The following is a 24,728-nucleotide window of genomic DNA, read 5'->3' as shown; positions in this document are numbered from 1 at the left end:
CTTTTTGAAGATCTTGGACGACATGTAGACCACAAAGAATAGAAATAGTGCAAAAAGAACCGCGTGAACAATATGGTTTGACCCATACTTGATGAAATTCTTGTTCAACTTCCTTGCATTGTTCTTCAGACCCTCCTGGGCTTTGATCATTCTCATTTGCTGTTTTACTGTTAAGACTTTTATTTCACATCGATTATATGTAAGCTATCAATATGGTTTATAAGTAAAGATCAAATCCCTTTCAACCAAGAGATCTAAATCATTTTTAAAGATAAAACCGTGTGGCTCTTAGGCTCAGAGCTAACAATATCTCTTCTATAGATGACCACTAATTTCACCAATCTTTACAAGTTAAAATACATTATTGATATACTAGACAATATTAATAGGAAATATCAATTCATCCAAACTGTGCTGGGTACAGCCCCATAACTAATGTAATTCATATTTTGCAAAAAAAAAATTGTTGCTTATTTTCAGAACCAACAAAACACTAGTTTCCGGGAAATACCTCCCTTCTGATTAAGAAATCAGAGTTCAACATCCATTGCCAACATTTGGTGACTTGTTGTGCTTGCAAACACAGAGCATTGTTCGGAAGATGTAATAACATATAATAGCTAAGAAAACGCGTTCGCTCAAGATTAGAAATACAAAATGTCTCACATAAGTTAGGTGAGAGTCTCTCAATTCCACTAAATTGTAGATGACCATTTTAAGGACAAAATCGTGTGGGTCTTAAGGGCCAAAGCGAATGGTATCTCTACTCTACAAGTGGATTGAGTCAAACTCCTCTCTCATCTCCTTACTTTCTTCTTCTACTCCCTCTCAATTCGTTCAAATTATAACATGTTATCGGAGCATAGACTCGATCATAAAGACCTCCATCCATATAATCTAATTATTAGGTCTCCCTTATCCCATAACCAAGCACACAAGTACATGAGAGTGTTAAAAATACAAACTGTTCCACATCGGTTAGGTGAGACTGTGAGAACCAACTATGTGGTTTATAAGTTCGAGCACAACTCCTCTCAATTATAGAGAACTCTTTTTAAAAGACAAAACAGTGTGAAGTTTAAGGTCCAAAACAGACAATACGTGTACAAATGAATTGAGCCAAACCCCTCTCTCATCTCCCTACTTGCTGCTTCTACTTCCTTTCAATTCCTTAAAATTATAACAAAAAATTTATGCATCTCCTTTTAAAGAATGTAATCACGTAATTCAATACTTTCTTATAATAATAATCTATGTACTATAACGTGCAGGTCAAATGTCCGCATCTCCTTGTAAAGAATGTAATCGCGTAATTCAATGCTTGTCTTATAATAGACAAGAATTCATTCCAGTCCAAATCTCAGCCATCAATCATATTTAACCAAAAATTGTATTCATCGTCATTCCTTACATAATCCCACACGGTTGGCTCCCCGTTCATCTACCCCCGACACACATATTTATACCCTCCAGAACTTCCGGAAACTCAACAGAGATATAACAAATACAGGGACAAAAAAGAATTGAGCAAACTCCAAACATGGGAACAGAGGCTGAGGCTGCTGGGATTGCGAAGAAACCGAGGTTTCTGTGCCTCCATGGATTCAGAACCAGCGGAGAAATTCTCAAGAAACAGATTATGAAGTGGCCCGATTCGGTGCTCGATAAGCTGGATCTTGTTTTCCCAGATGGGCCCTTTCCTGCCCAAGGGAAATCTGACGTTGAAGGCATTTTCGATCCTCCTTATTACGAGTGGTTCCAGTTTAACAAGGTCAGTTCTGTTTCGAAATCTTTATAATCCTTGTTTATGTTCGAATCGCTTATCATTTCTGTATCAGGAATTCTCGGAGTACACAAACTTCGACGAGTGCCTTGCCTATATCGAGGATTACATGATAAAGCACGGACCGTTTGACGGGCTCCTGGGTTTCTCACAGGCACGTAGTCTGCTTCGTTCTAGCTAATTTTTTTCTGTTTGGTTACTGAGAAAATTAGAAGGAAAAAATGAGAAGAAAAACGTTCCTTTTATTCAATTAGTTGATTTCATGTGCATAAACAACGCAGGGAGCGATACTGTCGGCTGGGCTACCAGGGATGCAAGGGAAGGTGCGGTGAACACTGAACATTCTGTTGATTGACCAACATTAGTCTCCGTCTCTGGTGGTGGGGCTGAATTGTTTTTTGTTTGTGTGCAGGGTGTGGCACTAAAGAAAGTGCCTAAAATAAAGTTTCTTATAATAATTGGAGGGGCAAAGTTCAAATCACCAACGGTGGCTGAACAGGCATATTCTGCTCCAATCCAATGCCCAACCCTCCACTTTTTAGGTACTTCCTGTTCATCCTCTTGTCCAATATGAGTCTAAACTTAGGCTGTTTCTCTACTTTTTAGATATTTCTGTTCATTTTTTTTTGTCAATATAGACCTAAATTAGGGTCATCATTTCAACTACCACAATAGTAGTCATCACCTAAGCCACAAATGATGCTTTTTGGTCAATAATTAATTCTCATCAAGTCAATAACAATAAAGCATGTTTTCAATATGAGCATAAATTCACACAGGATGCTTTTTGACCAATAATTAATTCTCATTGATCACGTCTTATAGGGGATCATTGAATCAATAACAATAAAAAACATGTTTTCAATAGGAGCCTAATCTTGGCCCGTCAGGTCGAGCGTACAGAAGTTTCCTAATGACATGGTAAGTTGAGCTAAAGTCCAGCGCGGGGCCACAAATGATATTGTTTATAATGGAAATTGAACTCAAGACAAATTTACCAACTAAGCTATCACCCAAATCATTCTTCATTCTTTAAACAGGGTGTTTAAAATGCAATGTTCATTAATGAAATGCTATCCTACCTGGTTGGTGTAGGAGAGCATGACTTTCTGAAGCAATATGGGAAGGAATTACTGGAATCATGTGTAGACCCTGTAGTGATTCATCATCCTAAAGGACACACAATTCCCAGAATTGGTAATTTAAGCATTGATGTTTCATTGTTTAATGAGTTTATTGATTGTAAATGTTTTTTTTTCCCTGAATTCTGAGGGTTTTTGTTTTTTCTCAGATGAGAAGAGTTTGCCAATGGTGATGGAGTTCTTGGAGAGAATTCAAAAGATGGTGAGCCCATAAATAGTTGATGAGGATGGTTCCTTAGTTTGTAGCAAAGATGTGATGGTTGTTAGGATGATTTATCATCCATACACAATTCATTGATTATATTTGAGGGTTGATTTCATGCCCAGAATTTGAAAGTTTGTCAGTCTTTTCAATGATCCAGCGAATGAATTTTTCCCAGAATGCTATAATTGGGTTGGAGTTAAAATTATAAATTATTTTTCCCAGAATGTTCAATGATCTAGACGTATCCCCTTGTTTCAAAGAGAAAGGAGGACGACGGGTTAGTCACATTTCATTTGATGGTTGGAGGCGAACGGAAAGTTAAGCAATGATGATTCTATATATTTCTTGACAGAAAAATTAAGATGTCTTACGAGTTGCCCGTAATATGTGTAAGTATCTATGTAATTTTATAGAATCGTTGAGCGAATCAGCATATTTGAATGTAATTGTTAAGACTTAAATTGATGTTTTTTTTTGTGATAAAAATAGAGTTAACAAGATCCTATGCAACCCCCAATTCTTAAAGGTTTTTGTGTGCAAAAGATATTAGAGAGAAATAAAGACAAGACAATATTTTCCAAAAATACTTTAAATACCCACAAAATATTAAAATTGATACTATTTTAGTATTTTTCAAAACGACTGCAAGAAGCAAGGCAGAAAAGAAGTTCCCGTTGGTACGCAAGAGCAGAACAATGACATTACATTGCTCATTGCTCACTCTATCACTACCGACCTCTCTTTTATAACACAAATTTCAACAATCTACAGACCTGCTCGCTCCTTCCAGAACCTCCTCGGTAAGTCTCTTTCTCTCCCTCTAGTAGACCAGCTTCACTGTAACGAACTATGTGCAAACTGAACGTTCTGCGTGTGATTCGGATTTTTCTTGCCCAAATACGTGCCCTACAATTCGTGCTTTTTGTTCGAAATCCAGTGAAGCTAGAGGAATGGCTGATATAGCCGTTTTTTCCATTCAAAATCCGGATTCTATTTCTTACTTCAATCAGCGAGAAGCTGCCGAGATTGATGAGATTCTTATGGGACCTGTGGGGTTTAGCATCGATCAGTTGATGGTCAGTGCATACTGTTCGTTTGTTTGTTTTATCTTTGGTTCTGTATTTTCATTTCTTGTTAATGCTCCAATTAGTCTTACTGGAGGAGTGGAATTGTGTTGTGGTGATTGCAGGAGTTGGCTGGGTTGAGCGTAGCTACATCCATAGCTGAGGTTCACTTTTGAATGTTCTTTTCTGATCCTGTTTTCCAAAGTCCTATGCAATACTATACTATTCAGTTACATTGACGTTATTCTCAATGGAAATTAACTTATTGTGAGACCAAAAAGGATAAATCAAGCAATCTCAAGTTGTAGCAACAGGTGATAATTCATTAATACTTTTATACCAAACAATTTGGTATTGACTACATAATTCTAACAAAAAAAACCTGTTGAAATCCACCCCGTAGATTCTCTTGCGTGATTCTTTTTGATCCGACCTATGTTATCAAGTGATTCTTTGAGCCTGAATTCTTTCTAGTACATCTATCCAATAGGCACTGTCACTTAAAGGTAAGCTATCCTAGGCCTTTTTTATATGGATTTCTTTTCACATGTTCCCAAATGTTAAACGTAACACTGTTTTGAAATAGGAGAAACTTTATGGTTCAGGTAATCAGGTTTGTGTTATAATACACTTATATTCCAGTATAAGATTCTTGAAATAGTTCAGTTTGGTTAACAAGTGCTCTAGCTTATTAGGATTAATTCTATCAAAAGACTCAATATTATTTATTCTTTGTAATGAACCTACCTGAGGAAATGAAATGCCGTATTGAAGTGAAGATCAGCTTTTGGGGCATGTGATGCTTTGAGTGTGGGACCTCAAATATTTTTTTACAGGTTTACAAACCAGGTGAGTACGGACGTGTTCTTGCAATATGCGGCCCAGGGAACAATGGTGGTGATGGTCTTGTAGCAGCTCGTCATTTATATCATTTTGGATATAAACCATCTATTTGCTACCCCAAACGTAGTGACAAGCCTCTTTATACTGGCCTGGTTAGGCAGGTATGGCGAGTTAAATGTCTTTGCGCCTTTAGATTTTTTGCTTTGAATTATTTTTAATGTATTAATGTGGCAGCTGGAGTCTCTCCCAGTTCCTTTCTTGTCTGTGGAAGATCTGCCATCGGACTTGTCAAAGGACTTTGACATTTTAGTTGATGCCATTTTCGGGTTCTCGTTCCATGGTAATTCTTGTTTGATGTTTATTAATTTTCGCTTCTGTCTATAATCATGATACTGCTGTAAGACTCTTGGTTGTAGTGCCCGTCAAATTGGATATCATGAAAAATTATGGTCATGCATTCTTTTGAATATCTTAAGCATTTGGAAATTTGGTGCGGTGACGCAGATACCATTGATGCTATTCTTCAGCCAGAAAATGGTTCTTAACCTCATTAACATGTCCTACCTCCTCCTACTACTACTTTTTTTTTTGAAGAAACAAAACAAGGTTCTTCAATGACTACATTGCGTCTTCTTTTCACAGCTCTCTGATAGAATCTTGCTGTCAAACTTTCTTCTTATATTTGTTTCAGTTTTACTCTCTCTCTTACCCTCTCTCAATCCGTAATGACCAAAGGGGTGCCACCGAATTACAAGAGATGTAGAAAGGGTAGTCAGGGACTGAGAAGTGTTGTAGAGTGCATTGAATAACATTGCTTCACTTGCAGTATCCTTTCCACAATCTTGAAATTCTCTCCTTCTAAGTAAGCTAACAAATCAGGGAGTTGAGTCCGTCTTTTAATTTGTTTCATCTTCTTAGATTTGCTAATGATTTTACTATCTTAAAGTTCACCTCTAATGGACGAGATTTTAACCAATGGGATCTCTATGATTATCAAAGCCATCTCCCAAATTCATTTGTCCATACGCTATGTAGGAGAAGGTCATTGTCTGGTTCCTCTGCAGTCTAGGATTCAAAAAAATATCAATTATCCTTTTTTTATCATTTTCTTTGGTTTTCTTTTGGCTTTAGGGTGATTTTGAAGCATCAATTCATCATTTTCTTTCTTGTACAGATCATGGCCATCCATTCTTAGTCCTATGCTTATTGTAATATTAGAAGTTTCATTGACAAGCCAAAATTTTCATGTAAGCTGTTTCTGAGGGTCCAATATTTTATATTCTAAATACAATAGGGAAGAAGTGTTGTTGCATTTTAGTTTTCCTAAAACTGAGCTTCTGCAATTCTCTTTGGATTGCTTGAGTTCTAGGGTAATTTAGTTCATAGGAAAACATTTTGACAAAAGTCGATTTGCTTAGCTTTCCTTGTCAAGTGATTGTTGCTATGAAAAGGTGGTTAATCTAAAGTCTAAACATATAAGGAGTAATTATTTTAATAGTTTAGGCTTCATGCTCTTCCATATATTGAATAAACGACTTTTGCAGGCTGATAATTTTGTTGTCTGCCACTTGAAGTCCCTCTTCTAATTCTGTGAACAATTCTACTATATCATATATTGCAGGTTCCCCAAGGCCACCTTTTGATGATCTGGTTCAAAAGCTGGCTTGCTTACATCGTAGTGATCAAACACGGCAAAAGGTCCCTGTTATTGTTTATGTGGATATTCCATCTGGATGGCATGTTGAAGAGGGGGATGTTGGGGGAGAAGGAATTAAACCTGATATGTTGGTATATTAAAATGTGCTTTCACTTTATTTTAAGGAAGTTTGTGATAATTCACATTTAATTATTTAGTTTGTCTGTTTTCTGCAATGTAGAAAATTCAATTGATACCTTGTTTTCTTGTTTTAGGTTTCTTTAACTGCTCCTAAGTTGTGTGCAAAGAGATTCTCTGGTCCTCACCACTTACTTGGGGGTAGATTTGTCCCACCATCTATTGCTGATAAATATAAGCTTTGTCTTCCACCATATCCTGGAACTGCTATGTGTGTGCGAATTGGGAAGCCTCCGCAAGTTGATATATCTGCACTTAGAGAGAACTACGTTTCTCCAGCACTCCTTGAAGAGCAGGTTGAGGCTGATCCTATTGATCAGGTAGAATTCAAGTATTATGATGCTAGTGGTTGTTCATTACTTGAGATTAAGTTTTTCAGCAGTTTTGTTGATAATAATTTCAGAATCTATATTTCTGAAAATATTTCACGTGTTGGCTTGTAGTTTCGTAAATGGTTCGATGATGCAGTTGCTGCTGGCTTACGGGAACCCAATGCTATGGCCTTGTCAACTGCCAGAAAGGATGCAAAACCGTAAAGTTCTCTTCTTTTGCCACCCTTTCTCTGATAGTAGATCAAGTTGTTTCATCTAAGAGCATGAAGTACCATGTTGCATGTGGACTTGTTCAGATTTTCATTTGTTGTTATTATTTGTCTACAGATACATTAACTAAGATAGATAGAGGAGAAGTGGATTTCCAGTTAGATAAGGTGCATACTATTTTTATGGACCGAATAGAGTGGTGAATTTTATGCTGCCGACATATTAGTTCTTTTATTCCCAAAAGAAAAAATTTATTAGTTCTTTTATTAAGGACCTCTCATGTTGCCAGTTGAAACTTGAAAAAAATTTTAATATTCCAACAATGCTAGAAGATCCAGAATGTTAATTTCCAAATTTGTAGGATAGTTTATGTTTGGAGGCTGACTATAACAAAGAGAATGATAGCTCTTACTAAAAGACTAAAACATGTTGGGTAGCAAGGCCTGCTGTTTCCCCAGTGTATTTATTCTGAGATTCCCTGTTTACTGGGTGAACAGCATCTTATTGACCTATTAACACAAACAATCTATTGAGAACTAAATTGAAGTATTGGTATTGATTGTTAAACTTTGGGTCCTCCACTAATGTAGAAAAGGGTTTAAACAAACTTCTGATTTCACATTAGTAAATTTCGATAATTGCTTTGGCTTTGGCATTGGCATTGGCTAATGGGGCCTTGAGTTAAAGGGTTTTGAGAATGAAGAATGCTATGTGGAGGAAAGAACAATCCTCCTTGTAGACTTGTGAAGAATCCCATACAACGTTGCATTGGTTTGACAATGTTAGGAATAACTCAAAATGTTTCATTCATGCAATCACGAAGAACCATTTGGCATTGGAAAAATCACATAGTTGTTTAATCAATTATCTTTTGGAGTGGCTATCTGCTGCATATGCTCGGTGAAAATGGGTACATATGGATTTATTCTTGCCTAGAAAAGTTGGATGCTCCTGTTTTCATTTTTAATTGTTGAAGTGAGTTCTGAATCGAAGACGTGGAGCCACTGTGCTTGTTAATTCGCATTGTTTTTGTCCCTGATACAGCTCATCACGAATGGTATTGCTGAAAGGAGTTGATAAGGATGGTTTTGTCTGGTTAGTAATCTTCCATTACTATTCAGCACAAGAGATAGATGGTGGTGTTTCCCCATTCTGTTTTGTCAATGTTTTTGCTAATTTTCCAGGTACACAAACTATGAAAGTCGAAAGGCACATGAATTAACAGAAAATCCTCGAGCATCACTTCTTTTCTACTGGGATGGTCTTAATCGACAGGTAGTACCATCTCTTAAACACTCTTTTGAGCATTGTTAAGTGCATCATAGACATGAGGATACAGCATCTCTCGTCTTTGTGCTCTGTTTTACAAGTCATTTACTCCCTACAGAAATCTAGTGAAGTAGCCTTCGTAGGCACATTGTACAGCCACATAGGTCATTACAAAAAGCAGTGATATTACTCTTGTTGATTTGAAATAAACATATTAAGCATGAGGTAAATTTACTTAGGTCACATCATCTATGCCTTTTATCCCAAAAATTTGTGTCTGGTTACTTAGGTCACATTTAAATTATTTACTTACCCATCAATTCTCTTCATTTAAGCAACTTCATCTGGAAAGTGCCTGGACCATGTGCAATTTAGCTCATCTGTTGGGGTTACTGCGTCCCTTCTGGTCTGGCTCACCATCATATAAAATTCAGTCGGCTTAACCAAGCCGCCAATAGATTGAAGGTCTGTTGTTAGTGAGAATCAGATTTTGGTTTGTATCTTGTGTTTTTGGTTATTGTCTGTGAGTCTGCTATATTGCAAGACAAGAAAAGAAAATAAAGATTTTGTCATCGTCAAGAGTCCACCACGCAAAACTTTTTAAGCTTTCAGCCATTAAAATTACCCTTGTTTGTGTCTGTTTTGTCTTCAACTGCTATGGTCATACGATAATTTAGCAAAGAATCATATATGTGTATCTTGCCCATGGCCTAAGATGTTTGGAACTGCTTCTCCAGGTACGGGTGGAAGGATTTGTGCAGAAGGTTTCTGACAAGGAATCTGACCAGTACTTTCATAGCCGTCCTCCAGGAAGTCAGATTGGAGCAATAGTCAGCAAGCAGGTTTGTCGTTTTCTTATTCTGTTAAATTATATTGGATATCTTAACAATAATATTCACAGAAATTTCAGATATCAATCCTCTTCTTTGCTTCCTTCAGAGTGCTGTTGTTCCAGGGAGGGATTTTCTGTATCAACAACACAAAGAATTGGTGGAGAAATACTCTGACGGGTACTTTAAGTGTTGCATGTGTTTTTGTATATATTAATTTTGTTCGAGGTCCTTTTTGATTGAGATGCTAGTATCTTGATATTGTAACCGAAATGGAATATAAAATCCTCTGCGTTGTCCCCTCACCACCCTCCTGCCTTCAGGAAAGACATAAAAAGAACAAAGAAAAGAGGTTATGTATGTTTATGGATATAATTGAAAATTTGAGCCCTTCCTAATCTTCTGTGTGCAGAAGTTTGATTCCAAAGCCTAAGTGTTGGGAAGGATATAGACTGAAACCAGAGTATTTCGAATTTTGGCAAGGACAACAGTCTCGCTTGCATGACAGGTTTTCCCTGGTTCCTGCTAAACATATCTATAATTTATGTTCAAATAAGTAAATGTAGCGAGCTCTTATAGTGAGTCAACCTTTGATTTATTTGTCATGGATTTGGCTATTGTATGGATGCAAATAACATTGATCCATTAATTGGATTTGGTTAAATGAAGAACCACCTTCCGAAAGCATAATAAGTGAAACTTGCATCATACGAAGGGCTTTATAGGAAAAGGAGTTTGATTTTATGACCTACTCAATGAAAAAGGTCAGTTCAGTGACAGATGTCCTGGTTGTATGTATATTGCCCTTGACAGGTTGCGATACTTTCCTCAAGATGTTGATGGGAAGCAAGGATGGAGAATTGAGCGGTTGGATCCCTGACTATCTATATCTTCTTTGTTGGGAAGTACATTTATGCTATCTCGCTCCTACCTATTGCTTCTTGTTTATTTCTTCTAATTCAAGGTTATGCGTAGTGAAATGTTTGGCTATTTGTTGCAATGCCCCATGCAGCATCTCTGAGCGTATTGCCCAATAGAATATCTATATATGGTAACCTAATAAGAAGAAATTAAGATGCCTAGAAACTGAAATGGACTGCTTAGGGAAAAAAATTGTGGCAAGGTGGAGTGGTATGTGTCATATAAAGTTTCAAAAAAAGGAAAAAAAAAAAAAGGAAAAAAAGGAAAGGAATGCATCCTTTCTGACCATGTGAATGTGGTAGTGGAGTAAGTTTTGTTCACATCTTTAGTCTTTTTGCTCGAGAAGGAGGGCCTTCTGAAAGATTGACGATGAAAACCAGTGATTGTAATTCTCATTGGCATAACTAGAATGTGATTTGGTGACATTCTTGAAATAATGTGATATGTTACGGTAGCCAGTATATATTTCCTAAAATACAGTGTTGGCCATTTGTAATTCCTTCTCTAAAAAATTATAACTCTGTTCCTTTCATAGCACCTCATTTAAGAACCTTTTAGTAGTAAAGCCTTTCACCCACTTTTCTTTGACTCTTGTCATATTCTGCATAAATTAATCACTTCTATATTTTCTTAGCCTTGCAAGCTAGGATTGCAAATTGTTGGGATTTGTCTTCAGGATTGGCTGGAAGTCATGTTTTCTCAGCCACCAATCAAACATTTTATTAACCATTTTCCCAGTGGAATTAATTTTTCAAACCCTCCTTGATTGTGGGCTACCTTGATTGGGGCCACAATTCTCCAACACAAAGTTCACAGCGGGTGGTTATTATGATGGTTACTTTACTAGTGGATCTTGAAAACTTTCCTTACTATACTTGCCCTTGATATTTGATTATGCAGGTTGGGATTTGGGACTCAGACGTATAAAGAGGCATGATAACTATTAATAGATGGCCTTACTGTAATCACGACTCATCGGCTGCATCCAAATTTGTGTGTTGATCTGCATTCGGTATGTTTCCGACTAGTGGTTCTTGTTACATCTGACCAAACTGGGATCTGCAGTTCCCTTTCAAGGATCTTTTTGAAAGGCGAATTTGATGGAATATGACATCGTCTACTTTCTACTGAATGAGTGAGTGTAATGTTTCAGACTAGTGGTTCTTGTTACCATTCCTCCAAGATTAATATATACAAAAACACTCTGTATGTGGATATGTCCACATCCAGAAACAAAAGTAATTATATGTGCTTGGAATTTTATCATAGAAAGTGGTTTATGCTCACGAATTCCCCCCCCCCCCCCCCCCCACAAGCATCATATGTATTCCCAAAGGTGGCTTTTGGAACGTTTAATGGGTCAGTATTAGTTTGATTGTCTTGGAAGTTACCATAAAGAAGTTCACTTGCTATTGCTATTGCTATTGCCATTTGCTTGAATGGGGGTAGAGATTGCATCATCATACGATGATGTGCCAAATTGCTTGAATTGTCAATGGATTTGTACGAATTCAATTCTCAATAGCGGAGGGATCATAATACATTGAAAGTGGGGATTTTTATATAATTTTCAAGAAAGAAATGATGGTGTGCTCTACCAACAATAAGATAAAGAGTTTAGGGGACCTCTACACATGGCAGTATGTAAACCTAGGCCTTGAACAGCACTTGTGAGTGGGAGACGGCACTCTTTTGAACGCGAGAGGCCACGCATCTAATTATGGTTTTAATAATTAGACGTGATGAATCCTTTGAGGAAGATATGCAAGGATGGGGCCATCTACGGATGAAAAAATTCCTACACCGCCTGTTCTATATATATAAAACAAAATGTAAATGTAAATGTATGAATATCTAATAATCACTATGAGGGGCCATGCACAATGTCATCTAGATCTAGAACGAAAATGATATGTAACCCAACAGTTTGGTAGTACATAGTAGCCCAACATGATAGCTTTATTCCACTCTTTTATATTGAAATTCGTTGTCCAAAATTTATTTGTTTTAATATAGATTATATTGTTTTTTAAAACACCGTCTAGAATTCATTGTTTTAGTTCTAAATCCATTGTTTTTGAAATTCCATTAAAAAAATAATGGACTTAAAGATTCACCCGATAAAATTCATCGACAATGGATCTTGTAAGAAATAATTTTATACATTGATTACGAATATGTAATTTTTTAAAAATCTAATATATATTTTGAGAGTCAAAACGTTTTAAAATTTCGTTTAAGAGATTTAATCTCTCTTGGACTACCACTATATGAGCTAGAAAGGGAAAGAGAGAGATAAAGATTTACATAGTAATTGAATTATCCATCATCTAACAAAAATGTTAGGAATCTCAGTAAAAAGAATCTCAATCATCACAGTAGTGAATCTTATCCATTGATTGATGTAAGTGTAAGAGCCCACGAAACTTAGTGATTAAATGAGAGAGTGACACACCCTTTACTAGGATAACTGGGATCCCTTGTCACTTCTTATCATTTAATGTATGACGGCTTTTTTGGCCTGTAATTCTTGGGCAATTTGGGAAAGAATGAACTAACTCGGCTCGTTTATAAACGAGCCGGGCTCGAGCTGAGCCCTTATAGGGCTAACCTTGAACTGGTCACAAATGGCTCGGTTCATTTACAGTTTACACGTGGCCCACAATACTCAATGATCTGGTTGTGGGACCCATATGTTGAGATGGGGATCCATCAATCATACCAGAGAAGTTGGTTAAACTTTATTGCTATTATTAAAGTGTAACACATATATTAATATTGTAATTATGTGATTATTATTATTATGTTTCTGCCTAGCAAAGCAGTGCAATGCATGTGCCCTTAATCTAGATGAGGATGTTTCAATCATGACCATTCAATTCAAAAGAAAGGTCTCTCCGTCAATGATATGTCAAGTAGGTAAGACAGACTTATCAAATTGGGGACACTTTACGCATCCAAGGGTCCTTCTTTTTTTTTTTTTTAATTTCCTTGAGGAAGGTCATTATCAGTTTTTCTTTTTGTCTTTCACCTTTTTTTTTTTTTTTTGTTCTCTCTCTCTAGGAGACAATAGACAAGTATGGGTTGCTCAAACAGAACAATCAGAGGCGGATCCGGGGGGATTGATCCTCCAACCCGACCGGTGTAGCAAATAATTTGGAAAAAAAATCATGATTCATAAATGCAGAGTATTTAATATGACGAAGCTAAATATATATTTTTTCTTTCTCAAACTTCATCGTGAAAAAGATATGACAATTTTAGATCGTCGGATATAAACTTAAATCATTCAATTTTCGTCATGCTAAATATTATTATTACACGTTGGATTCGTCATGTTGTTGGTTATCTTTTGCATCGGACATGAGATCTCACAATTCCGACATTGGGGATCAGGAGTATTGTGGTTGTAGACGATGAAATTATAGGTGTGTCAAGACTTGTTGTCAGTTCAAAGGATTTGATAGGAGTTTGCACCGAGTATGACCTTTGTACTAAACGGATTGTGTGCAGTTAAAGAACACAAGATTGTTGGCTCAAAGTTTGCCTTCCGAGAAAATGACTTAAAATTCGTGTAGTGTCAATCTGGGAAAAAAAAGATAGCAAGAAAAAGAAGGCTATCACCGGAATGAAAGAACTTTCATTGAAAAGTGATACATTTTGAAATATAGGTGTGTTTTACAAACTAAAATAAAGACATGGCCGTTGGGACTTTGGGAAAAAAAAATCTAAAACTAATTGGCCGGAGCCATGCTAAGTAAAAAAAAAAAAGTGGCCAGAGCCATGATTAAGAAAACAATAAAAGATTGAAGACGCTGGATTTGTGTTTGACACGAGGTCTCTGTAAACTTCTCTTCTCTTTTTCTTTTATAGTGCCAAGTGATGTCTCTTCTCCTGCTTCTCTGGCACTCACTTTACAAACTTTAACATGAGGGTGGCCTCTTGCTTTTTTTATTATGCCTTCACAGATGGCTACCTTGGGCGCCTCTGATGGATTGGGGGTAGGATCAGTGCATCATTTTGGTGCATCAAAATAATTTTAAAAGAATTTACAAACTTGGATATGGATATTCAAGTCCAAAGTAACCATTCCCACATAAGCATTGTGATTTGTGGATAAGAAAAGAACTCAAAATTCAAAATTTCTTTCATGTTTATGTTGAACCCACCCTCACAAGTCACAAACTTGTCATCCATCTTATCCTTGAATTGAAAATCGTCAAGGGTGAAATATAGATTGGGGTGGTGGCAAGGACTAAGGAGAGGACATTTTTATGTTTGGTCCACTTGCCAAATCCCACAAATGGGATAGACAACTAAGAGAGCCAGGGCTTGCTTCCCTTTACTTGTTCAATAGCACCATCAGATCCCACTTGAAAGCTTTTTTTATTTATTTATTATTGTTTAGTGTTCATATGTAGGTTGTGTTGTCATCCAGTTGTATTCCAATGTGTAAAAAATAAGTACAATGTTAGAATACCAACTCAGATTTTTTCACACTCCAGTTAGTAGGTTGGAACGGTAAAAATAATATGTATCGTCATGGTGATCAAGGTTCGAATCCCGCTTTTCCGTTTAAAAAAAAAGTCAAATCTTTCCGTCTTCGGAACTAATTGAGAGAGAAACCGCGGTTACTTACACATTTAATGAAATTAAGACAGAAATGAAATTAAGGTTATAATGGGACCAAATGTCATATTTAACCAAAAGAATACCAACAAATAAGGCAGGTCGGCTAGATTTGAGATTTCTCTCCTATAATGAGGGTACGACTTGAGAATTAGTGAGAGAGGCAATCATAGGAATCGACTACTTTATCTCGCAAACACAGGCGATGGTCATCATTGTCGGCTTCACCCCCAACTATATCAAAATTCAAAACCAATGATTTAAAATTCAATACCACAGATTTCGCAGCCCCGACTCCATCAAAGTGCCTGTTTGGTCCCCTAGCTGCGCTGCTCCACCAAATATAAGACATTTTTTTTTGTTTTAATAAATTATAACTAATTTAAAATTTATTTTCACAATTTATAAACTACCATATCTAGAAGTTTCACCAAACATTTCACAACTTTTGAATTAGCGTTGAAAATCACAACAATCGCTCTACCAAACAGAAATTTAGAGCCATTGATAGAAATGGTCAGGACCATCCCATCCCATCCCATTTCAATAGGTATGAAGCACCACAACCACAAGGGTGAAGGGGCCTTCAATGCGTGCTTGCATTACGCTTCAATGCCAATTGATCATTCCGCATATGCTTTTATTAGACTCAACATTAGAGTTACTCTCACACAAGACTATCACTTGGGGGCAACAACAAATGAAAATCTAAATTGTGGAAATTAAAGTTTGAACTCAAGACATCTAACTCCAATACCATGTTAAGATTGCTTACTTTGTCATTCAACAAAATAAATCAACGCAATAAATTAACTGTTGAATTGAGACATTTCACATCATTTATACATATTATAACAGTAACAATAACAACAACAACAATCAATTCAACAGTCAGGTGCTACAACATCACATCTGATACAGAAACAAACACTGAGAAAGAGAGATGTACTAGTTTAGGCATTCTCACCAGCTACAGCTTAATCTAAATAATCACCATTTGAATAAAAACATGCTACTTTATACTTTCTTCCTTTGGAGAGTGAACAGTTGGCCCTCACCTTTGATTCCCCATGGGTTCCCGGTTCTGTTAAAGGAAAGATTCTCATGTGACTTTTCTCGGAATTTTCATTCATTTCCTTGGACAAATTGGATTGTCAATTTGCTAAGTTGATTTCCTGATGTAGCAATACACACATCCCTCTCCTCTGGTAGCCTTAGTTAGGTAAAATGAACATAAAATTACAAAAAAGAAAAAAAAACCCATAAATTTAGAAGTGTACCGATACAGCAACATCCTATGTCCAACACCTTATATTTGCATCAGACTGCTCTTCCAAGTCCCACAAAAAAGTTGTTCTTTGCAGACCTTCTGATTTGAATGCGCTTGCAACAGCCCCACCCGACCAAAACCTGTTTTAGATGACTTGGAAACCTTCTCATCGGCTATGTAAAAGGCACCCGCTGCGTTTGACTTCACTGTGAAATAGGTCACCAACTGCCCTAAAGTCAGAGTGAGAACAGCTTTTACAACTTCCCTACGTCTCGGATGCCTAACAGATTGTAACGAAATTTGGCGCATCATCTCTTGCCCCGTTGAGGGAGCGATACATGTATAAAGTCTCGACATTATCATCCATCTCCTTCTGTTCAGTCTCTATCACCTCCACCACAAGATGGGGCAATGCTTGAGCAATTTCCTGGCAACCTTGACGAGATAACCTACATGATGACATCCAAAGGAATCTCATGTTGTAATAATGGTGTAAGCCAGAACGTAGAGCTGCATCTCCAAATGGACTATCCCTAATCTCAAGCTTCTGCAATCTTGGGCAACCCTCCATGACAAATTTTAGCCCCATATCGCTGTCTCCAGCAAAAGCAACGGACAAAGTCCTAACCAATTTCCCATATTTTCCAATATAACTAAAAGCTCTATCAGTTAACAATCCTGATACAGCTAGACGAGTGAGCTTCTTACAGTTCATGACAATGGCTCCAAATCCCTCGTCCATAGGTTCTCCGGTCACATGATCAGGCCTGTGACGCCCCATTATACAAAGACGGAACACTACAAGATCTGGACAGTTCTTTGACATGGCTTTAACGGCTGCATTAGTCATCAGCTGGCAAAAATATAGTATGGACCGCAGTTTCCTGCAACCTTCGGAGATTGCTTGGAGGCCAACCTCGGACACAGGGCTTTCAATATCCTCCTGGGCATTAATTGGGAAGACACGGAGCTCACGGAGTTCTTTGCATGCCATAGCCACCGCCTGAAGTCCTTCATCACATATAGAATCGAGGACCTGCATAACAAAGACAAAAAGGAGCTCTGGAATATAAACAAATATGATTGTGAGCATAACATTCTTTCATTAACCACAACACATAAAACATACATACCCAAAAAGTCTGGAGTTTGTGGCACTGGCTTATGATTGGTTTGAGCTGCACTGCAGTAATGTTAGCATAGCTGAAATTCAGCGAGGTGAGATTTGCACAAACAGGAAGGACAACAGGAAGGTAATCCAGAATTATTCCCCTAAAACCTGAAAGACAGACCAAGGATTTGCAAGCAGCAAAAGCAGACAAATAATCCGGCTCTTGCTCAGCTTGTGCCACACCATCCAATAGGCTGAATGAGCCTGTCCCAAGATGTGTGACCTGTGGAGCTTGAATCATCAGGCAGTAGAGCTGCCCTATTGAAATGTCACGGTTCACCCTAAGTTTCTTCAATGAAGGGGACCTAACTACCAGCCTCTCCAATGCCTCGAAATTAACCGGGAATTCTACACAATCAAAAATCAGCGATTCAAGGCAGGATTCACCCTCTGGAAAACACGATATCCAGTCCATCTCATCATCTGTAACCTCAGATTCAATCAGATCCAGCACTTTGAGGTGTCTGCAAAATTATAAATCTAAAACACCTATGAGTTCGTTATTCCATTTGGAAAAATGCAACAGGATCTCACTCCTAAGCAAAATACTGAATCCAGAGAAATTACAAACTTTCAAAGATCTAAACAGAGCTTCGATGAACACAAATCGGAACAAATAAAACCGAATAAAATATTTTGACCTTCAGATTCACCTTAAAGTGATACGATATCCACGAAAATCAGTAATATAAACAGATCCAACCAACCACTACAGCAACTAAAACTAAAACTCTTGGTAAATAATTAAAGCCAAAGAAGAATCGGAACTACACATACCTGCACTTGCTAACAAGCACGGCGAGGCCGTTGGTACCAAAGCCCTCGCAACAAACGAGAGCAAGCTCTTTGAATCTGATAAAGGACTCGGCAAGAAGATCGAGATCATTATTGGTGATGGACATGCGCTTGAGGTTAAGCTTCTCGAGCCAAGGGTAGGATTTCACCATGGCGTTAAGCCAAGGAGTGAAGTGGGCCCCCCAGTTCGGCGGCATGAGGTTGAAATCGTCGAACCGGGGCCTCCCCTTCAGCGTGACGGAGCGGACACGAGCGAATCGAGAAGTAACCCGGCGAGGCGAGACTGCATAGCAATTGCCGATGAAGAGTTCGGATCGGGTCAGGGCCTCCACACGGTACCAAGACTTACACACCAGAGACGCTGAGCTGCGGTCACGGCGAAATGTGAGGAATTGGAGCACATTCTCTAAAACATTCTCTAGAACCTGGTCCGAGCAAAGAGACTGGAAGTCGGAAGAGGTCCCCGGACCCGACCCGGGGAGATCGGCCGGCGGAGATTGCTCATTGTATTCGGACATTTGTGAGCAATCGTGCCTCTCTCGAAAGAGAGAGTGTGATGATTGATCTGAAACAGAGGGTTTTGATAGGGATAATAAGGTTTTTTTTTAAAAAAAAAAAAGTTTAATTGGTCAGAGCATAACAATGGGGCCCTCCAAAATTCCTTTCTAAACCTGGTCCCACACATGCCACACACCTTTACGGCTTTACTCCTCTTCAAATCTTTTCTATAAATAGAACCATCCACCATAACCACTTTTCAAACTAAAAAAATGTCCCACTATAATAAAACACACATTTCTCAATTTATATTTAAGATTACTCATGTAATTTCTCACAACATTAATACAAATAAATTTATTATTCAAATTGAAAACACATAAATAAATTACACTAACAATATACTATTTAGGCATCTTCGTCAATAAAATGGTTCATAAGATCAGACTTCAATATTTCATTGGTTCTTCGATTACGAATCTGGCCAAGACGGGCTGATATATGTGCTAGCAAAATACAATCATATTTAGGGGGAGAAATAGTCTCGTCTGGTAGAGGGCTCCATGATTCATAGTTAGTGTGACGCGCTCGTCTTCTATAATCATATTATGAAGGATGATGCACTCATTATCTTAATAAGATTTTATGTGTCTGTGATGCATTCAGTGTGTATTGGTGACCATTCACTATGTAGTCGGTTTGGGGCATTGTACCATGTATGATTTGGTCAAATAGTGGTGAATGATCTAACACGTTAATGTCTTTTGAGGGGCTAAGTAGACTTCAAGTTTTCCATAACTTGATGCTATGTGTGGCATATATTCATTAGCATAGATTCAAAATTGGGAAAAGAGGATTACATAATTAAAAGGGTTGAATGGATACCTTTCGAGTAAGAAAGAGTGTTTGGGTTCAATACAATCCATTGCCAATTGGAGTAGTGGTAGTGATGTAAGGAATGAATTTGACAAGTTGAAGATATTGGATTGAGATTATATGCTAAATGAGGCCTCAATCAGTCAATCTGGAGTACTTTTGGGCCATTACAAAATTGGGCCTGTTTCTTACTGGGCTGGATTGGAAAGTAAGCCTTGAATTCCAAAAATTCAAACCTGTAAAGGCATCTTCTGCACTTGTTAGACTTAAAACTTCTGTCGACTGCAGAATCCAAGCCAGAGACGGATATAGGACTGCACGCGAGACAGAGAGAAAGACCTGATGATTAGGGTAAGGGAGAAGATCACAAGCTTTCCGGCGATGAAAGAAGCCGGAAAACAATTCTGGCCGGACTCTTTCATCTGATACAATGTGAAGAAAAAACAGAGTTTTGGAAGAGGTTTCATTACTTCCCCAAATATGGCGGATAATCCCTAGAAATTGTGTTCTTTCTAGTTCAAATCGAACTTCTTGGTTAACTCGTTGTTTGACTTCTGCCGAGTGCCCACAAAACATGAATCAAAATCAGACCGATCAAGCCCACGCAGTCAAACCATCATAAGAACGCCTAAACCCTAAGTCTCTAAATATAATATTATCATACTCTTAGTTATATTGAATAAATATTAATAAAAGCTTACCCTAAACCTAAGTTAAATATGACTCTCTAGTCTCTCTAGTTTCTATTCATAAGTCAATTGAATTGATCTTGATAAAAATATAGGACCCAAATCTTAAGTTAAATATGACCCTATAATCCTAAATCCTAATCTCCAAAACCCTAAAGGCTCTAAACCCTAAACCCCAAATCCCTAAAGACCTTAAACCCCTTAACCCCTAAACCCTAAAGACCCTGAACCCTAAAAGCGTTGAACCCTAAACCCTAAACCTAAGCACTAAACCCTAAAGCCATAACATGGCCCTCTACTCATAAATGTTAATAAAATCTTAAGACCCTAAGATTTTATAAAATAAAGTATAAAATTAAACAATTTAAAACTATAGATGTGTATAATATAAATTTTAAAATCAATACCATTAAGTAAAACTAAAATTATTTAATTGTTTTACAAATATAATAGGTGGTATGTAAAGATAATAATTTAATTAGTTGACAAATGTAACATGAAAATAGCTTTGGCTTATTGGTTAGTTCATTACTCTTCCAACTAGAAGTCCTAGGATGTGCAATTTAATTTTACTTCTTTCAAAGAGTCCTAGGATGTGCAATTTAATTTTACTGGACTTTTGTTCGAATCCTAGGATGTGCAATTTAATTTTACTTCTTTCAAAGACCTTCTATAGTCAATAGGGGCGGGGCGACCATGATCCGCCCTCGCCCCGTTGCCATCCCTAATATTAACATTGTTGGAAACAGACAAAATATTTTCTCTAAAAACGCTCATAAAATTTAAAATGAAAATCAAACTAAAGAAGACGATTTCCAAGAACTCGACAAGTTCATCCATTTTACAATGACAATCGAATCTCCACTCTTTTTATGGTCTCAGATCCAAGTCGGATCTCCACCTGTGCTCGACCTACGCACCTATGACATGCATATAACTGGATCTGACATACACATGACAAGGATTTCCTTCTAGAGAGGATATTTAAATTCATAGACAAGGGGGAGAGAGGAGAGCAGGCTACAAGCCGATTTCGATTCGACTTGATGTTGCTCGGTTGTCCCTTATTGCAACCGACTTGAAATCTCGATTTGAACTCGTCAAACTGCATCTTCTCCCCTATTATTGAATCTTGCAAACTACCCTATGTTGGTTGATATTTGATTGTTTACAAGTTGTTTTTCTCAATTTATATTGTGGGTTTCTCTTATCTGGCTTTGGAATCACATGATTCGTGATAAAGGAGGTAGATCAAAAACACTATCCAAAGATCTATGGAGTGCGAGTTCGTCTTGCTGCGAAGTTCTCTCAAGAACATGGTTTTTCTTAAAAAATTAATTATTATTTAAGAAAATTGAGTGACGCTATCTCACACAACGTCATTATGTTTTATAAAAATTTAAGGAAAATGAGAGCGTCATTGTTAATGACGTTGTTTGCAACAACCTCAAATATCATTTTGATAAAAAAAAAATGAAAGTGAGTCCTATTTAGGTATTTAAAATTTTGCAGAGTCCTAGTACGGAAAAAAAAACTCACTTGTTGGTGGGTCATCTGTATCTTAGCCCAAATAGACAGGCGCACACCATCTAAATGTGTGACTGACTAACAAGGCTGCATCATGCACGTTATCTTCGGACCACGTAGAGGTGGCCCGTTCATAGATATTACATCGGCAAATGATATATAAATACCCATCTCATTAAAATTGGACACACAGGTCCAAAAAAAAAAAACATTTTGCCACATAATTTTGTAATCTCCTTTTTTTCCTTTCTTCTTAAATATTTCTTGATTTATGTGAATATTTTATATTGTGTAAGCTTTAACCGAATTTTATTCCGTGATTGATTTCATTCTTTTATAACAGAATCATATCTTCGTATCATCTATCAAATACAATACAATAACTTAAACTACAAATTGTAAAGCATAATCAACATCCGAAAACTGTATTAGACTTCATACCAGTTTCAACCATGGATTAATCAAAACTGGGCAAAGGTCTTCCTCTCATACTCTAGACTTTTGTGGAGACAATGGTTTCTGTAAGAGGGTTAGAGTGGAGAGGAGATCTAGCCCTTTAATAAACTTTATATGGGCCCCTCATTAGGGGCCACAATTAGGCCTACACTTAATTTTATCCAAACTCATACACAAGTACATAGTACCAATGAGGTGTGCTTATAGCCCATAATTTTAGGAGTCTCACAAAATTAGGCGTACCACATTATCTCAATAACTATAGCTAGGCTTTGGTTCATTTTATAAAATCAAAATTAACCCACTTTATGGTTGGAATAATCTTTATAGTTAGAATCATTCCATAGAGATCGAACAGGGATGGACTACTACTAGCATATTTCTCTGCGATATTTTCCACGTATTCACCTGACATTTGGAAAGTGGGATTGGGTTAGAAAGTACAAGGTTGGTCTAGAATGGGATTCGATGCATGAGAATGGTGCAATTCTTCTTGCCAGCTTCTTCCCTGATTGAGCAGAGAGTTCTTCGTTCGAGCAAAAACGTCATAGACCTGATACCACATCAGGTTTCCAATAGAAATAGGGTCTGTTTTTTTTAGGGGTTATTAAGTGGCCACACGAGTAAAAACACCGAGTAAGAGTTCGAGAGAAGTTATTCGTCTTGTAATTGGTGAGTTCTACTCATTGTAGTAATTAATTGAAGAGTGTTGCATGTCTTCTGTGTCGTTTTATTTTTACTCTCTTGTTCAATGCTGTCTTGTTCAATGCTTTTATATAAGGATGTTAAATGTTGTGATGAGCCATTCCTAGTTGTGAATAACTGATGTCAGTTTGTGGACGTCATTATCACTAGAGACCCAAAAAGCTCAAGTACAATTGGGCCAAGAACATTTTACACGCAAGTAATAGTTTGATCTTTTTCTCTATGTTTGCATCAATTTGTTAGTGATAGAGACTTTATCCCACATCAGATTTGACAGTAAACAAATCGAGTGGTATATAAGTAAGATCTCATTCTCTTTACAAAGTCGTACGAATTTTTGGCCCGAAGAAAACAATATTTGTTTATAATGTTTGAGATGGATTTGGTATCATCTTTATAATTAGCTATATAGGACTTGGAAGACAGCATTCTTGACGGAGGCTTTACTGGTGTAAAGCAAAGATGTGGATCTGCTTAACTGGTGTAAATTAAGCTTAACTGGTGTAAATTAAGCAAAGATGTGGATCTATATACTATATTATGCATTTAACCTGTTTTAATGCTTCTCTTTATGTCAAATCATGCAAAGTGTTTTCCTAATCAAACTTAAATAAATGACAATTATTTTCTGTCATATACTCATATATAATATTGGTTCTATATTGAATGCACAATCTATTCTATATTTGATTCTTGCCAGTTGCCATTCTCATCTTGGCTGTTCTTGTTGTAGGTTTTTGCACAGATTTCTTGACTTCTTGTGGATTGTGTTGGGATTGTGTTGTATGTATTGTTGGACTGAGAAAATATTTGTAAAATTTGCCTTGATTGCCTTTTTAAAAAGGAAAAGAGAAACATCCCTCTTTATGAATCTTAGTATTTTTTTTATCCTAATTACTATTACAAATGTTGAGATGAACACACACGATTTCATATGGATCATGCGAGATATTTGAGACCCATGATTTCACATGGATAATGTACATCCATTTTAACGTTTGAGATAGTTGAGACAAAAAACACACATGAATTCTTAAATGTTGAGATGAACTTGCACACAATTTCATATGGATCATGCGGGATATTTGAGACCCACGATTTCACATGGATAATGTACATCTATTTTAACGTTTGAGATAGTTGGGACAAAAAACAGAAATTGATTATCCTCAGTTTTCAGGGAATAATACCAATTTTTATTTATCAATCCCATCATAGTTTTAATTATAAAAAACAGTTGGATTTTTCTTCTCTTACTTTATTGTTAATTTGCAGTTGTGGGAGGCTTTAAGAGAGTCTCTCCTTAAATTGCAAAAATAGAGCAAATAATAACACAATTCAATATTATTTTTCTTTGTTTTCCTTCTTAACTCATAAGGTTATCCTCAGATGGGCAGACTTGAATTTTTCTGTCATACCACTTAGTTGTCAAATATTAAATATATTTTCTGTCATAAACAATCTCCTCAAAATACCTATATTAGTTAATGTGGATCCAAAATACCTTTTTTATTGGTTACATGCATTTTTAATCCGAAAATGACACCATACAAGTTTGTTATTTGGGAAATCTAATATAAGTCATTTGTCGTTTGAACATCTAATATGAGTATAAACTCGGGTCGTCAGGTCTACATACACATAAGTTTTTCACCTGACAATATAGTAAATTGGATCAA

General features: G+C 36.9%; 3 protein-coding genes across 11 annotated transcripts; 2 read left to right on the top strand and 1 right to left on the bottom strand.

Moving 5' to 3' along the window:
- The first annotated feature begins 1,273 nt into the window (after positions 1 to 1,273).
- Positions 1,274 to 3,594, top strand: LOC120000777 (dihydrofolate reductase-like). Of its 2 annotated transcripts, XM_038848897.1 has the most exons (7): positions 1,281 to 1,771; positions 1,839 to 1,937; positions 2,065 to 2,106; positions 2,196 to 2,325; positions 2,879 to 2,980; positions 3,075 to 3,127; positions 3,353 to 3,578. In XM_038848897.1, exons 1-7 carry the CDS (start codon positions 1,541 to 1,543, stop codon positions 3,362 to 3,364), a joined length of 669 nt encoding a protein of 222 aa, XP_038704825.1. In that variant the 5' UTR covers positions 1,281 to 1,540; the 3' UTR covers positions 3,365 to 3,578. The 2 variants fall into 2 exon arrangements, with proteins under 2 accessions (XP_038704826.1, XP_038704825.1); XM_038848898.1 differs by lacking the exon at positions 2,879 to 2,980 and having other exon boundaries at positions 1,274 to 1,771; positions 3,353 to 3,594.
- A 178-nt stretch (positions 3,595 to 3,772) lies between these two features.
- Positions 3,773 to 11,719, top strand: LOC120000775 (pyridoxine/pyridoxamine 5'-phosphate oxidase 1, chloroplastic-like). Of its 8 annotated transcripts, none has more exons than XM_038848890.1 (15): positions 3,773 to 3,930; positions 4,068 to 4,206; positions 4,320 to 4,358; positions 5,031 to 5,198; positions 5,272 to 5,377; positions 6,659 to 6,825; positions 6,949 to 7,191; positions 7,315 to 7,403; positions 8,458 to 8,508; positions 8,598 to 8,688; positions 9,420 to 9,524; positions 9,622 to 9,692; positions 9,925 to 10,011; positions 10,326 to 10,379; positions 11,334 to 11,719. In XM_038848890.1, exons 2-15 carry the CDS (start codon positions 4,081 to 4,083, stop codon positions 11,368 to 11,370), a joined length of 1,434 nt encoding a protein of 477 aa, XP_038704818.1. In that variant the 5' UTR covers positions 3,773 to 3,930; positions 4,068 to 4,080; the 3' UTR covers positions 11,371 to 11,719. The 8 variants fall into 8 exon arrangements, with proteins under 8 accessions (XP_038704818.1, XP_038704822.1, XP_038704823.1 ...); XM_038848894.1 differs by having other exon boundaries at positions 10,326 to 10,414; XM_038848895.1 differs by having other exon boundaries at positions 10,326 to 10,417.
- A 4,139-nt stretch (positions 11,720 to 15,858) lies between these two features.
- On the bottom strand, positions 15,859 to 18,864 carry LOC120000170 (transport inhibitor response 1-like protein). The gene is made up of 3 exons (XM_038848096.1): positions 18,281 to 18,864; positions 17,466 to 17,967; positions 15,859 to 17,368 (listed from the first exon to the last, which is right to left on the bottom strand). Exons 1-3 carry the CDS (start codon positions 18,814 to 18,816, stop codon positions 16,613 to 16,615), a joined length of 1,794 nt encoding a protein of 597 aa, XP_038704024.1. The 5' UTR covers positions 18,817 to 18,864; the 3' UTR covers positions 15,859 to 16,612.
- Between the last annotated feature and the right edge of the window lie 5,864 nt (positions 18,865 to 24,728).

The sequence above is a fragment of the Tripterygium wilfordii genome, chromosome 6 (assembly GCF_013401445.1).
Source record: "Tripterygium wilfordii isolate XIE 37 chromosome 6, ASM1340144v1, whole genome shotgun sequence".
In the NCBI taxonomy this organism is placed as follows: Eukaryota; Viridiplantae; Streptophyta; class Magnoliopsida; order Celastrales; family Celastraceae; genus Tripterygium; species Tripterygium wilfordii.
The sequence above is the reverse complement of the archived record's forward strand: the minus strand, read 5'-3'. Positions and strand labels throughout refer to the sequence as shown.